This window comes from Salvelinus alpinus, chromosome 22 (assembly GCF_045679555.1).
Source record: "Salvelinus alpinus chromosome 22, SLU_Salpinus.1, whole genome shotgun sequence".
Taxonomy (NCBI): Eukaryota; Metazoa; Chordata; class Actinopteri; order Salmoniformes; family Salmonidae; genus Salvelinus; species Salvelinus alpinus.
The window spans coordinates 11,185,998-11,201,951 of NC_092107.1; the positions used below are offsets into that span (position 1 = coordinate 11,185,998).

Genomic DNA, 15,954 nt, shown 5'->3' on the forward strand with positions numbered 1-15,954 from the left:
TACATTTTATAGCCACTATGCTTCATCAGTTGGGCTACAGGTGATAATGCTTCTTGCTAATAGCACATCTGATAATATAGACCATGCATAGGTTATATGGACATGGTCCAATATGTTAAAATAACTAACATTTTTCCAATATGTTATTGGGCCCATTTTAGGCGATAGAAATTATATTTCAGCTGGTGTCTGCATCATGTTTTCATTAATTTTGGAGTAGAATGTCCTTTCAAAAAGTCACCATAACTGAGCTTCTCAGTACTTCTACATAAAAATGATCCCAGGTAAGAACCTAAGCAAGGGGACTAGAATTGGTCAAACATGATGGTCATGACTTTCTTACATGAAAGGGAGGTTAACTTGTCCCCAGACAATTGATCTGAGATCGATGTAAGTTTCAGTCGTGGGTTGTTTTTTTTGCTATTTGACCCCAACCCTACATCACCACCTCCCTCATAGACAATTATAAGACTGGCGTATGTACACCTCACTCACCCCAACCCTGCTTCATACACAATGATATGATAATTTTCCATGGCAAAAGAAGAAAACACGAAATAGACTGACCTCTATGGTCCTTGAAAAACCTGCTGTATGATATAAAATATTGTGTGATATAGGCCTAGCTTTGGAAAATAACTCATGTGACTCTGAGTGACAAAAGAAGGCTCTGTGTATCCAACAGAATGTCTGATTCATGTTTTGTTTCTTTGCCATGATATACTTCCGAGTATTGGGGTTACTGGTATCGTGACAACCCTCCCCATACCACCCAGTCATAACAGGCTATCTCATTTACATATCGAAACGATATGAAACCAGCTGTGAAAATTAGGATATGGGAAAAGAGGAACTTGCTGCAGTCATGTTTGTTCCCAAAGTATTGTAATATACAGTATGAGAGGTAATGGAGGGCTTGAAGCTCACGCTGTTAATTTAGATCTTACGTTACCCGACAACAGTTTGTAGATACAACCGTTTGATCTTTTATTGAGCCCAAGTGTCAACCTGAAGCCCCCTGAAGTCACTTGTAGCTGTCATGGTTGGCATGCTAAGGGCTGTGCTTAACTCTTATTGTGGTTGACCCAAGGGGAAGTGTAGACAGTTACCCTCAGCTGATTCTCGGCAGAAGAGTGTGTGTGTGTGTGCTTGCGCGAGTTTGTGTGTATTCACATTTCCCCTTACCAATTCAAAGCATGCTGTAGTCAGTGAGCCCTGTTCTTCAGAGGTCACCATTGGCAGACAGGATATTTATCCACCCAGGCATTGCAAAGGTTTTCTCAGAAAACTGGGAGGTGTTCTACTGTGATGTGTAATACTGTAAAGCAGCACATTGCTAGATAGAGGAATGTTTGTGGTACGCTAAGAGTTAAGCCTGTCAATCTATAACACACAACGTCCGTGTCAGCTGAAAAGTCTGTGATTTAGTCATTTGTAAAGATGGCAGTATTTTTAGAATGCCTGTTTTTTTCCCCGTAAATAATTCATTAAAAACTCTGACCCTTTCCTCTATGCCCATCCCAGGTGAAGCTGTCAGACTTTGGCTTCTGCGCCCAGGTGTCGAAAGAGGTCCAGCGGCGCAAGTCCCTGGTGGGCACACCGTACTGGATGGCCCCGGAGCTCATCTCACGACTGCCTTATGGGCCTGAGGTAATGTCCAGTTAGTTGTGTCTGTGTGCATGCATTATAATTCGAAACTATCGCTGATCACTGTGTGATCAATATTCTACCCCGTAGGTGGACATCTGGTCCTTGGGGGTGATGGTGATCGAGATGGTGGACGGAGAGCCCCCCTATTTCAATGAGCCCCCCCTCAAAGCTATGAAGATGATCCGTGACAACCTACCACCCAAACTCAAGAACTTACACAAGGTACTAGGCACACTACAAAGAGCCTCTCTCTCACACAAGGCCCTGTTATTCAACATTTTGAAATTGATAGTCATCCTTTGGTGTTATTTTTCCCAGGTTTCTCCTCTCCTCAAGGGCTTCCTGGACAAATTGTTGGTGCGAGACCCCACCCAGAGGGCCTCAGCCAATGAGCTACTCAAGCACCCCTTCCTGAGCAAGGCTGGCCCGCCCTCCTGCATTGTGCCTCTCATGAGGCAGAACCGCATGAGATGAGAGCGAGCGGAGACCTCTCGCCCACTAAGGAGTAGTGTCACATGGACCCTCAACTCCCCAAGCTCACACCTCGGACTCACGCTGTTCTGGAGCGAGGAGGTTGGGGGGGCAGCGGAGAAACACTGCCCAGCTCATATTAGCATTTTTACTGGTCAATAATTTTTTTTAAAGAACCTTTTGAAATGAAAAGGAGCGCTGTCCCTTTTCCTGTGGGAGAAAAGATTTTGACACTACAAGGATGTATAGCTTGAGCGGTTTGGTGCAGAATGAGGCTTGGAAAGTGCTGCTGGGGTGACTCACAAAAAACACTGTTAGCATCCTAGCTGAAGGGATGAACCATGCTTCCACACTACAGGACTTCCTCACTACATGGCCCAGACTCAACTCTATTCCAATAGACAGGACATCAGAAAAGACTACTGAAGGAGGACCATGCTTTTCTCTTACCACATGATGCATCGAAGTATTTTTTTAATGAAAGTAAACACTTGGTTCCTGTTACAAACACTAAGCAAAAGTAGACACTGGAGTTGTGTTTTAGATTATTTTCTTTATTTTTCTTGTAGCATAGATATATCCGCTTTGTTTTCTCTATTTTGTGATTATTTTTGGGGGGGTTACAGTGAGATTTGAAGCACTGTTCTGAGATAGAAGCTGCACTCCTGGTTGATTCCAATATATCATATAGTTTATTTTTTATTTTTTTTTATTACAAGATAATTTGTTTCTTTTAATATACCTGTGTTTAATAGAATATCATGATAAATTGAACATCAAGGCAGAGTTTCAGCAGTTTTTTTCTAAAGGCGTATTTATACTTCAGGAATTTAGCAATGTAGATTGTGCTCCCTGTAACCCCTCGATCTGCTGCTGTAGACCTCCGCTGTTAGTTTATAGTAGTGACAACCCTTATGAAAGCCCCCCCCCCACACACACACACACCTGTATATACAGAAAGTATATTTTTTGTCATTTTTCTAATGATTCATTTCTTAAATGCCTGACCTGGCCAGTCTGGACAATGGTTCTGGACTATGTGAATGTAGTGCTGAGCTACAAACTGGCTCTGTGTTTAAAGATGGAATCTGCAGTAGGGGAAACAGTGCCACCGGCTGCCCCACCACCATTATTTTTTTGATGCCGAGCTGAGGAGCATCGAGCAGCATGGTTAAAAAAAACAAAGCAGAAAATATTGTCCTCTTCTATCGTGTGTGCAATGAGGTGGGGGGGTGTTTGCAGTTACTACTTTGTTGTAATATCGCAAATGGACGTGACTTTCACCATTTTGGATAAGGATCCCAGCTTTAAGGGCTTATTAGAACAGGAAACGGACACACAAGGTGAAAATCCGCGCTTAGCTAAATGAAGTGTGCAACAGATGCTAGAACTGAACTCTTATCCACAATGTAGCAATGACAGGAACTGTATGGCAGAAAACAGACCCACAGATGCAAACTCAAATAGTAAACACTCACCACAATCACCCACACACACTTCATGCAGGGCCCTACAAAAGTCTATGCGGGTGGAATCACAAATCCAGATATTAAAACGGAATTCAATAATATTAAAACATTTATTGAACTTTGGTAGGAAATCAACTAAATGTATTTGAAAATGTAGTTTTTAGCCAAGATTATTATAAGACATTAACAAATTGCATCAGTGATTTGTATTTTCCTTCAACTTTCAGAAGCAAAGGCATGGTAATGCCCCTGTCTGAGTGCACGTTTGTCTACCACTTTGTGTAGCCGTTAGCAATGATGCAAATAATCACCGTCTTCTAATTTAAAAAAAATTGTTCAGCAGACTGCAATCACACGCTACAGAAACACAGCTAACCAAACAAGTCTATTGGCTGGTGTACACTACAGCCAAAAATATAAATGTCTTTGATTTTTCACAGACCTCGAAAGTGATCTCCTGATGTGGTTTAAGCATTGTGGTGGACTTAGAACATCAAATGCTGCTGTTTTTTTTATTTATAACGTGATTTTTTGTTGAGAGCGAACACATGAAAAAACGGAGGGAAACTTGGAAAAACAGAATTTGGGCAAAAAATCTAACCGATATTATAGGGCCCTATTCATCGTTAGTCCATCATTTTTCTCTGCGCTTCCCCCTCAAATTCTAGAGTAGCAAGACGAAGTCGCATATGTACATTCACCCTAGAGAGCATCCAAAGACCACGAGGCCTTAGTGCACAGCAGAGTAGCCAATGTGTCTGTTCTGAGTTTCAGTGAGGAAATCGGAACAGACTCCATAAGTAGACACTAACACTACATTGTGAAGTACTGTTGTTAATTAGATGTGTCAGAGGTTACTGTACGGTTTTAACATTCTGTCAATATTCCATATTTCCGAAAGACAAGTGGACGTCTGTTTAAAAGTGACATGATGATTGGCAAGCCTGAGTAAGATGTGATCCGTCTGTGTTCCATGTGTAAAAAAATAAATGTTCTTCCAGTTTAGTTTTGCAAAACTGAGTGAAAAGATGGGCTGAAAGAATGACAATCAAAGTTAGTAATTCACTGTCTGCTTTTTCAACAATATTCTAAACTGATCACTTTTCATTGCTCACAAAGTTTTGTAACTATAATTGTGCAGCATTTTGATAAACTAATTTTCTAAACAAATACTATTTTGATACTCATTAAATCCATCTTTGCATACTGTATATTTCTAAATCGCTTAACTAATCATTACCGTGAAGTGATGGCACACTGGTATTTTGTGTTTTTTTTAATCAAATACTGTAAAGATGAATGCAACAACAACAAAAAACAGACGTATCATTCCTCAAACTACAGAATTGAATCGTCTCATTGGTTTCACTCACGTCAACTACAGTTTTCAGTGGCTGGTATGAAACCAATCACATACATTCCGCAGTTGGTATTTGACATTCCTGTAGCTTCTACATAATGGAATGCCTGTCAAGGTTAGAACGGCTTAACATAGTTTTCCCCCGGTTATTTTGTGTGTTAATGCCTTAACGTTCAGAAAGTAACATGATCAATATGATTCCCTTTCTTTGTAATTGCTGTTAATTGCAAATGTACATGATTTTACAAATCTCCGGGAATCTGTAATGCCTCAGAGTAAACTCATTGTTATCGTTGGTTTGTGTTTGTTGAGAGGATGCTCAAATTCCAATTAGGAGCTGTGACACCTACTGACTGGTCTACTTGGAAATATATTTGTGTGAATTTCTCCTACTTGTTTGTATGATCCTTTCTCACACTTTTTTTTGTGTGCTAAATCATTTAGGCGTCTGTATTGTCAAGTTTGATGGTTGACCGTTTTTCTTGAGTCCCAACCCCCCCTGGATTTTTGCATTTCTGCTGGTAATGATTTTTTTTTACTGCAATTTTAAATATTTTTGGCAAATACAGTTCTTCTAAAAATGTATTTTTCTTGTCATGCACTATCATTGTGTATCGTGTGACCATTTGAGGATGTCAACCATTTCAAAGTTGTGTTATAGCAATAGCCTTTGTCTCAGATGGTACTAATCATCTTGGGCTCCCGAGTGGTGCAGCGGTCAGGCACTGCATCTCGGTGCAAGAGGCGTCACTACAGTCCCTGGTTCAAATCCAGGCTGAATCACATCCGGCTGTGATTGGGAGTCCCATAGGGCGGCGCACAATTGGCCCTGCGTCGTCCAGGTTTGTGTTCTTAAATGACTTGCCTAGTTAAATAAAGGTTAAATAAAAATACTTGGACTGTGGTTATGTGAGGATGATTATGATGGTATTGATAACATTTGGCTATGGTTTTAAATCGTCATACATTTGAAGGTATGGGCTGGAGCCCATGTCCTATAGGTGGTTGATAGCTAATAAGTTCGTTAGTTATATTGTGTCTTAGGTACGGCCAGACGTTTGTCTATTTTCATATTTCTCAACCTGAAACATTGGAGAAATATGTTAAGGTCAAATATTACATAATACAATATTAATGTATCTCGAAGGAACTAAATTCTGTTGCATTGGCGCACTATATGTTTAGCACTTCCGTCTAGTCATTCTGTCAGATGTGATTCTGTATCATCTGGCCTTGCACTGTATACTCACTCATCTTAGCAGGCGACCACGGTGGGGACAGTGTTGTAAACAGAGGATTTGTGAAAAGCGTGGTCCAAAACAATGACCCCTCATTATACTGCGATGAACTGAACGTTCAATTTCCACAGTTCTGCGAAATATAGCTCGAATTTACTGAATATGACAAGGTCCAGCGGACGCGTGCTCAGGGCGGGGTTTGTGTGAAGACGCACTGTATACAGTGGTTGAGTTCGTTTTGCATGGCCCGGTGGAGAGTTCGCTTAAGGACCAATGGAATGGCCTAAAATGAGGCAACTCCACCCACCCTGCAAAACTAACTCGATCAATGTCACCAGCGCGCGTAGTCGGGACTGGAGCCTGTGATACTGTCAAAAACACAGCTGAGAAATAGATCCAGTTGTTGCTATATGCCCCATTCATCTGGAGGTTTGTCGAATAAAACAAATTAGATTTTGATCTCGAGCGGATCGTATATCAAACAGACGGGGAAGTTTTGATTTATACCATTTTGGACTAGTCCTTGGACGGAATATTCCTATCTAGAATCTACAGGTGAGTAGCCTTATTGGTGAGAGGTTATCTTTAGCCAAGTCTTTTTTTAAACTTGCCTAAAGATAAGTTTAACCCCAATAAAAGAGCATGTGATATGTAGGATATAGCGAGCCTGTAGGACAGAGTGTTGATGTAGGCTGTAGGAATATTTTTTTGAATTATTGGGAGTTGAGTTTAGTCGGCTAAAGAAAATTGGGATTTTTAATGTTAATATTAGTATTCTGGATATGTTTTAAATGCGTCAGCTTTGGCATTTGTATTTATTTGGGGATATCTGGTGATTTCTGGGTATGCACCTGTGCATTCCGCTCCGTTTCGCATTTATGTTCAGCGAGCGCTGGTAGGCTATTTAGTCGGTTTGTCATGAACGTACCACAAACACGAGCCTTATTTCTATGAGCCTACCTGGTTTTGATTAACACAATAGCCTTTGCTTACCATATTCTGCCGTAGTCTACAAGGTCCTTCCTTATAATTTGTGCCTGGATGTGTTTTGATAGGACGCATAAAATGACCATTGATAATATTTCCTCACTTTACATGACAACACAAAGACATAGGTAGTGTGAGTCATATTATAATTGAACACTTGCTTATACCTCTTGGATGAGTGGGATGGCATGAAAAGTGTTACTGTGTGTCAATGTCATACATGTATGACACTTGCAGAACCATCTCACAGGGATGCAGCTGGGTAGTTTGACAATCAGAGCAGATCTGCAACGTGGAGTGCCTGGACACAGCCCTTAGCTATGCCTTATTGCTATTATAAACTGGTTACCAACGTAATTAGAGCAGTACAAATAAATGTTTTGTCATACCCCTGGTATACGGTCTCATATACCACAGCTGTCAGCTAATCAGCATTTAGGGCTCGAACCACCCAGTTTATAATGCTGATTATAAACTGGGTGGTTCAAGCCCCGAATGCTGATTGGCTGAAAGCCGTTGTATATCGGACGGTATACCATGGGTATGACAAAACATTTATTTTTACTCTGCCTTGCGTCGTGCTTAAGAACAGCCCTTAGCCGTGGTATATTGGCCATATACTACACCCCCTCTGGCCTTGTTGCTTAACTAACTAACCTATCAAACATGGGAATCATTACAGGCACACAGAAGACAAACAGTTACCAAATCCATACAGAGGAGAAAAACATGTTTATTTTTTACTAGATTTGTTGATGACAACTTATTGTGTCTACATTAGTAAATGTATTGATAGATGTTCATTACATTTCATTTTATAGTGTTGCGTTTTAAAGTAGTGCTTTATAATGGAACTGGAGCAATTTCTAATGGCATACTTCACAGCTTGTTCATGAACAGAAGGCATGTTTTAATAAGATGGTGAGTAAGATGCCACCCACCTACATTGTGGTCACAGCTCACTGCCTGATAGATACAGGTGTAGGATAGTAATGTGTTCACTCTGTTGCAGGAGAACCTTCCAGCAATGCAGGAAATATAACATTTGTAGTGTGTTTGAGGTTTAAAAAGGCTTCGGAAATTTGTAAATAATGTTTAGAAATTTCAGACTGGATTTTCCCTTATGAAAATTGTATCAACCCCTACAAAAATGTAAATTAATTATAATCCACAAAATAATTCACATTTCCTGTTGCTGCAGGATTATTTTCCTGCTGTAGCAAACTGGCTCAATTTAAGATCCTACACCTGTAGGCTATGTGAGAACGGCACACATGGTGTTGGCAGGGACCTCCCCTGCTGTTCCAGAGATGACTTGCACCCCCAATATGAAAGCGCTCCGAAACCCACCATGGGATTTGTGTTTGTGCCATACCTGTGTGTGAAGTTCAGTGCTAAGAGAGGAAATATGGGCCAGGTGAAGAAAAAAAAAACACGACCAGTCATATAAGTAATGTAGATAAATGTCCGGTGTTAAACAATAACCCAAGTTTAGTTCCAGTTTCTGGAAATTAAAGGGTACAGGGTTGGGGAATGATTCACTCATTAAGAGTCAGGCTGTGGGTGTTTATGGTAGCTGCAGCTGTGAACCACTGTCCCCTGATTTTGTTAGGGCAAAAGGGGAGGCTTTCCAAGTGCATGATTAGATATTTGTCGATATTTTGCAACTGTGTGTGTGCACATGCGTGCATGCTTGTTTGTATGCATATGTATGTGCGTGAATATCTGCAGGGCACTGAGTCCTCTGTTTATTGCACCTGCAGGAAGACTGTTTTGATGTCTGCGCGGCGGGAGTCTCTATGGCTGTGTGGACACGTCACTCTGGGCTACGGGCTCTTTCTCCTGGTCGCCCTTCCAGACCTCGCCACAGGTACCCGTCTCCCTCCCCAACCACCCACCCTAACCACCCACAATTGCCCACCCCGGTCATCACCTCTGCTAGGCATCCAAGTTGCACCACCATGCACTTGTTGAAACAGTCACCACTGCACCCAAAAGCTGTAATCCATCTGTAAGAGCTAATTATATGGCTATCTGGACATACAACCTGCATCATGCTGCAATGATACTTAGCCCTCTCCCCAGACCTGTAAGACTCCTCCTCCCAGACTCCACCTGTCTTACCCCATCCATACGACCGTATCTATTAAAAAACTCTCTACCAAAAGCTTTTTTCCTCTTCAACCTGATTCACAGATCTTTGAGATACAATAACTGCCGGTTAGATTTAACAACAAGGTCTGACAACTAAACTGTATGCCTCATCCGCAGGCAGGCTAGGGAACTGCAGCCACCCTCTGGTGCCAGAACACGGGGGCTTCCACTGCGAGCCCTCCCCCTGCCGAGGCTTCCCACAGAAGAGCTTGATCTACTACTTCTGTGAGCCCGGCTACACCATCCCAAAAGAGGTGCACAGCTCGCGTTGCCGCCACGGCAAATGGATCCCCAGCGTGCCCACCTGTCTGTCCACACCAGGTGAGTCACTACGGCCGTGTGGGAGGAGGGGTAAACCTTTGCTCCTAGTGTAATGGACTAGAGCAGGGATGGGCAACTTTGATGGGGGTGGGGGCACAATAAATCTGAACTCATCATGAGGGGCTGCGGTGGCTCACGGGTCTGTGTACCCACATCCATACCCACATATGCAGTCAGAGCCCCACTTTGCGAGCAAAACATTTTAGTGGCAGCAGAGAGAAAACATTGATGTTTTATTGTTCATTTCTTGCAATTTTGCCATGGGGCGTAGATAAAATGTTGCAGTTTTAAAGACAATTTGCTGCAATTCTACATGTTTTGCCATGGGGTGGAGGGAAGATTTTAAAATTTTTGGGAAAAAATGACAAGTCAATTTCCTGCAATTCTACTCATTTTGCCGTGGGACGGAGAGAGAAACAGTTTTTAATATGATATCTGAGTGAGAGTGACTAACAAAATCAATGGGGGTCCCCTGGTCAGTATTAGACCATGATTACTATACATTTAGCTAGCTGGCTGCTATACAAATTTACCAATCTAAAAAATGTCACTCAATGGGCTAATTGAGTGACTGTCAGTGACTGACATAACAAGAGAAAAACTGCTGATGCACACAACCAAATGTTGAAATTGCAGCTTATTTATTTTTGGAAATGGATCCACGGGCCTACAAAAGGAGGTCGCCAGTTGCCCATCCCTGGTCTAGCGCATGTGTGTGGAGTATGTCCATGAGTGACTGATATGAGATAAGTGTTAGGTTAACTACAGTCAGGTCAAAGGTTGCAGTGTGATTTAAGGTAGGTTCTGTACTCAATCACTCACCGCCTTTGTAAATGCATTAACTCAGACACCTAACAATTACTTTGGCTGATTCCGGGTTTGGGTATATGCATGCATGGAGGTTATGAGTTGATGATTTAAATGTTACATGGCTTTCTTCCACATAGTCATCTCATAAGCTGATTAATAGCAATGCTATGACCACCCTCCTTCATTCGTCCTCTTATTGCAGGGATGGATAACTCCAGTCCTCGAGGGCCTGATTGGCGTCACACTTTTTCTCCATCCCTAGCAAACACAGCTGATTACTCTAATTCTAAACTGAAGATCATGATTAGGTGATTATTGGAGTCAGGTGTGTTAGCTGGGACTGGGGCAAAACTGTGACACCAATCAGGCCCTCGAGGACTGGAATTGCCCACCCATGTCTTATTGAATGTGGAAGAGGCAAGTGGAAGCATGCACTCGATACCACTCCATGACTGTTGTGCTATAGTTTCAATGACCTTGAGTATAGCCTACATGAGCATTGAGTGGCACTAGAGCTGAGCAGTGTGTTAGGGTGGTTAACAGGATGGTGTGTGGCCTGTTAAGTGCTAAGATTTGATTGTCGTAACTTTCTGGTACCAACCCCGTAGTTCCACACGAGGTCAATGACCCTTGAGATGCAAAAGCCGACATAGCAGATTCTTAACATGCTACTTTAGAGCCTCTTGCTTCCTCTTTCGGCCTGTGATGCATCGAGGCAGGAAACCAGCATCAAGAAACGGGAAGTGAGCAAAGTCACCAAACTAACCAGTCTCTTTCCTCTGCCATATTAAACCTCACGGAAATGTAGTGCGTCATGGATATAGGAAACCACACCTGCAGATGCATGACTGACTCCCTTTTGAGAGACCCTGTTTTATACTGTCCATATGTGTATCAGTAGTATGTTTCACCTAAATGACGTGTGTACTTCCTGAATGTATTTGTTGAGTGTGTTGTAGCTCTGGTCCAGGGTGACAGTGTGCGTTCGGGGGCGTTAGTGAGTGCACACACTAACGCACTGGACCACAGCTAAGTGTGTTGTAGGTAGTTGATGGGTGTGTGTGTTGATTGTTTGTGTTGTGTTTTCTCTCAGACATACATGTTAACTATGAGGACCAGGTGGCACACTCACTCCCCAGCGTTGCCACGACGGCGGTGGGAGTGTCCATATTCCTTCTCACCACCACGGCTTGCTTGGTGATCAAGTCCCGCCTTTTTCCCTGTCACTCACACAGGTAGGCACATATGACTGGCTCTTATCCCTGTCACTCACACAGCTATATTCATATGACTGGATCCTCTATAGCGGTGTTGTCACTACTAACCCTGGTCCTGGAGCATGTGTACGTAGGTTTTGTTCCAGCCCAGGACTAACACACCTGATTCAGCTAACCAAGGTCTTGATTTTTTTCATTTCTTTTTTATTTTACCTTTATTTATACAGGTTTTTTCTCATTGAGATAACATCTCTTTTCCAAGAGAGACCTGGTCCAATAGCAGCAGAGGGAACAACGTTTCAGACAAAACAACTTACCTAAACTAACACAACATTAAACAACTATAAACACAACAAAAACATTGTACATTAAAAACACAAACGTCTTGACTAAAAACAGCTGGTTTTACACTCTTCTATGATATATACATCGATCAAGTGTTTAAACTCCACCAACGAAACTAGATCATCACATTTTAAATGTTCATGACAGAATTCCAGGACCACGGAGCTTAGTAACTAAAACTATTTCTACCATGTCCTGTTCTAATTTTTGGTACTGTTAGAAGCAAATCAGAATGGGACCGTAATTGATATTTATTTACTGACCTGACTAAAAAAGAACAGAGATAAAATGGCATTTTACCCAATATGGCCTTATAAATCAGTGTATACCAATGTTTAAGCCTACGCAAGGTCAATGACGACCAGCCAACAGCACTGTAGAGATCACAATGATGTGTTAGACGTTTCTGATTTGAAATGAACCTGAGGGCTGCATGATACACTGAATCAAGTGCTCTCAGGGTAGTGGCTGAGATATATCTATATATATATCTATATATATATAGATATATATATATATATATATATACTGTCGGTTTTAGATTTTAGTGATGTTATATATATATATATATAACATCACTAAAATCTAAAACCGACAGTAATGTATATCGTACCAGCTCCTTCCTGGCCTCAAAAGAAAAACAAGCCTTATATTGGTAATAAAATCCTATTTTCAGCTTGAGCTTCCTTATCAAGTTCTCTACATGCACAGTGAAGCTCAGCTTATCATCAACCCACACACCCAAATATTTGTACACTTTAACTTTCTCTATAGTATGTCCAGCCAATGTAGCAATGACATGATTTGTAACATGCCTGACATTTGAAAATACCATGCATTTTGTTTTACCCGAATTTAAAATCAGCTTTAAATCATACAGATTCTGTTGTATGATGTTAAATGCTCTTTGGGCATTTTCAAAAGCTAAAGATAAAGTACTACCACTTGAATAAAGAACAGTATCATCTGCATAAAAATGAACATCCGCTGTTTCAATAAGATCCCCAATGTTGTTGATATACAAAATGAACAACAGTGGGCCCAAAATAGAACCTTGCGGAACACCTGAGCGCACCTCTATGGACTCAGATTTACAACCATCCGCCATTACACATTGTGTACGATTGATGATTGGTTGAATCAGGTGTGTTGATCTGTTGGGTGGTTACAGCGCTGTAGTGGCTTTGTACAGTAGAGGCTTGGAAATGCATCACATCCTGTAATGAAAGCATCTTTATAATCTGATGAGTGAAAGTTGAAAGACTGTGGAGGAGGAGGAGGAGGATGAAGGAAATTCAGTGGTTTGATAGTCATCTTATCATCAATGCTGGGTGTTTCATAGCTGTAGTGTCAAGTTAGATTGTAGGTAAATCCACCCACTGTGTGAGTGCTGTCTGTGAAGTGATCTGATCATCTCTCTACTGTTGTTCAGCAGGCGCTCCTCTGACCAGATGGATCTGATGGTGGATGGCCTGCCTGTGTCTCTGCCCACCTATGAGGAGGCTGTCTACGGGAGCTGGGGGCAACACCTGCCCCCCTGCAGAGGGCCCACCCAGCTCCTATTGGCCCAGGAGGCTCCAGGTCCATCATTAGCTCACAACCAATCAGATTCCAGTCACCTTATCCATCAATCCAATCAAAGCCCCGAGATCCTTCCGCCCCCTTACGAGGAGATCCAATCCCGTCCCAGAGAGAGTCAGAGTGAGGTGGACGTGCGGGCCATACAAGTTGCACTTCCCGATGACAAGGACATTTGAGTGGCTGGCGTATTTGTGTTACCCACCAATGATGTACTGACTTGTAAAATCATGTGCTCAGGCACTTATATGGATTCAAGCCTACCAGCATGGATCGACTTTCTTTTCAGGTTTTAACCTTATACATAGCACACCAGTTCTGATTGGCTATTTGTAATGTTATGAGACGTATCCTGCCATGGAGACATGGTTTATATCCCATCAGTGATGGGACCTGAGCCTCATTTGTTGAGGTGACTTTGGTAATGCCATTACTGTTACATCACAGGGACCTGCACGTCCTTCTTGTTGGTTTATGATTTGCGATGATGGCAGAGTTGTAGCGTCGATATAGAAACCAGCAGACCGACCCTGTTCCCACCTTGCACCTCTCCCCTATCTGCTTAGAATTATTGACCAGTTTGGGGAGACTTGGGGGTAGAAACCCCCAGAATGTACTTATTTGTTATAGACATTGAATGTAGTTGTTTCTCTTTTTCTTTTCAATAGGAAAAAATGTAATGGATGTATGTAATGTAACATATACATAATATTGCAATTGTTGCATTGCACAGAAGACTAAAAGTCAACATTGTTTCTAATTGTAAAACCTCTTGGCCTTACTCAGTTATGGTGCTCTCTGGGAAGAATTAGTCAAAGGAAAGTAGATCGCATGGTTGATCTGAGACACAGTCTGCACCCAAATGGCACTCGATTACCTATAAAGTGCCCTACTTTTGACCAGAGCCCTATAGACCCTAGTCAAAAGTAGGGCACTATAGGCCTCCCGGGTGGCGCAGTGGTTGTGCCACCAGAGATTCTAGGTTCGAGCCCAGGCTCTGTCGCAGCCGGCCGCGACTGGGAGGCCCTTGGGGCAGCGCACAATTGACCCAGCGTCGTCCGAGTTAGGGAGGGTTTGGCCGGAAGGGATATCCTTGTCTCATCGCGCACTAGCGACTCATGTGGCGGGCCGGGCGCAGTGCACGTTGACCAGGTCGCTTGGTGTACGGTGTTTCCTCCGACACATGGTGCGGCTGGCTTCCGGGTTGGATGTGCGTTGTGTCAAGAAGCAGTGCGGTTGGGTTGTGTTTCGGAGGGCGCATGGCTCTCGACCTTCGCCTCTCCCGAGTCCGTATGTAACGGATGTGAAATGGCTAGCTAGTTAGCGGGTACGCGCTAATAGCATTTCAATCGGTTACGTCACTTGCTCTGAGACCTGAAGTAGGGTTTCCCCTTGCTCTGCAATAGCCGTGGCCTTTGTGGAGCGATGGGTAACGTTGCTTCGTGGGCGACCGTTGTTGATGTGTGCAGAGGGTCCCTGGTTCGCGCCCGTTTCGGGGCGAGGGGACGGTTTAAAGTTATACTGTTACACGTACGGGAGCTGCAGCGATGAGACAAGACAGTAACTACTACCAATTGGATACCACGAAAAAGGGGGTAAAAAAATAAGTAGGGAATAGGGCACCATTTGGGACACCAAATGACTGTAATAACCAGGTCATGTTGAATAATTAAGTTAAAGTTCTATGTGGGAATTTCAGCTTAAAGCGGCTATCAGCAGTTGAAACAATAAGCCACCCCGTTTCAGTAAAAAGCTGAAGGATGGGCCTGAGAAATTTAACCACTCTCAAATGGTCAGAGGATGTAGGACTGACCATCCATGATATAAAAAGTATAGTTTTAGCCAAGTTGTAACATGGGATCTGACCAACTCATTCTTCTGTTATGTTACTCAGAACTTTGTACAAGCAGGATGGCCAGGGCAAGGCACTGTGAGGGAAGTGGAGTAGACTCACTTTAACTTGTCAAGCCTGCTAACTGTGTCCAAATGGAGAAGTACAACATCCGCTTATGAGGAATGCAGAACTACTATACTGACCTATTTACTGGAATCAGTTGAGAAATTACTGTGTTAGCCCTGATTTTGAGGTTGTAGTTAGTGAATGGAAAGACCCATTGACAAAACAGAGTTGGTGCATTATGGTTGGGGGGGGGGGTGCATTATGGTTGGGGGGGGGGGCGCATTCCGTCTTCAACGTTGTCCGGATAGCTTTAATTTCTGTGATTGTTCGTGAGCTGGACACAGTCAAGAAACTATGAATGTAGGTCCATTATCATTTTACACAGTTTAGATTTGGTTTTAGTCATTTTAAAGTATATGGAGTTTGTTTCCCCCACCCCCCAAAAAATACATAC

General features: G+C 42.6%; 2 protein-coding genes across 4 annotated transcripts in view; both read left to right on the plus strand.

The window, feature by feature from the left end:
* LOC139548987 (serine/threonine-protein kinase PAK 4-like) overlaps positions 1-5,535 on the plus strand; it is a 29,508-nt gene extending 23,973 nt beyond the window's left edge. The window contains exons 8-10 of one of the 2 annotated variants that reach the window (XM_071359006.1): positions 1,525-1,650; positions 1,738-1,872; positions 1,969-2,260. In XM_071359006.1, coding sequence (XP_071215107.1) covers positions 1,525-1,650; positions 1,738-1,872; positions 1,969-2,124 — 417 coding nt within the window. In that variant the 3' untranslated portion in view covers positions 2,125-2,260. Of the gene's footprint in view, positions 1-1,524; positions 1,651-1,737; positions 1,873-1,968 lie in introns of both variants that reach the window. The other variant, XM_071359007.1, reaches the window with a different exon arrangement.
* A 999-nt stretch (positions 5,536-6,534) lies between these two features.
* LOC139549725 (sushi domain-containing protein 6-like) lies at positions 6,535-14,368 on the plus strand. Of its 2 annotated transcripts, none has more exons than XM_071360432.1 (5): positions 6,535-6,743; positions 8,939-9,045; positions 9,447-9,650; positions 11,554-11,695; positions 13,455-14,368. In XM_071360432.1, exons 2-5 carry the CDS (start codon positions 8,952-8,954, stop codon positions 13,777-13,779), a joined length of 765 nt encoding a protein of 254 aa, XP_071216533.1. In that variant the 5' UTR covers positions 6,535-6,743; positions 8,939-8,951; the 3' UTR covers positions 13,780-14,368. The 2 variants fall into 2 exon arrangements, with proteins under 2 accessions (XP_071216533.1, XP_071216534.1); XM_071360433.1 differs by having other exon boundaries at positions 6,538-6,743; positions 13,458-14,368.
* Positions 14,369-15,954: the final 1,586 nt, after the last annotated feature.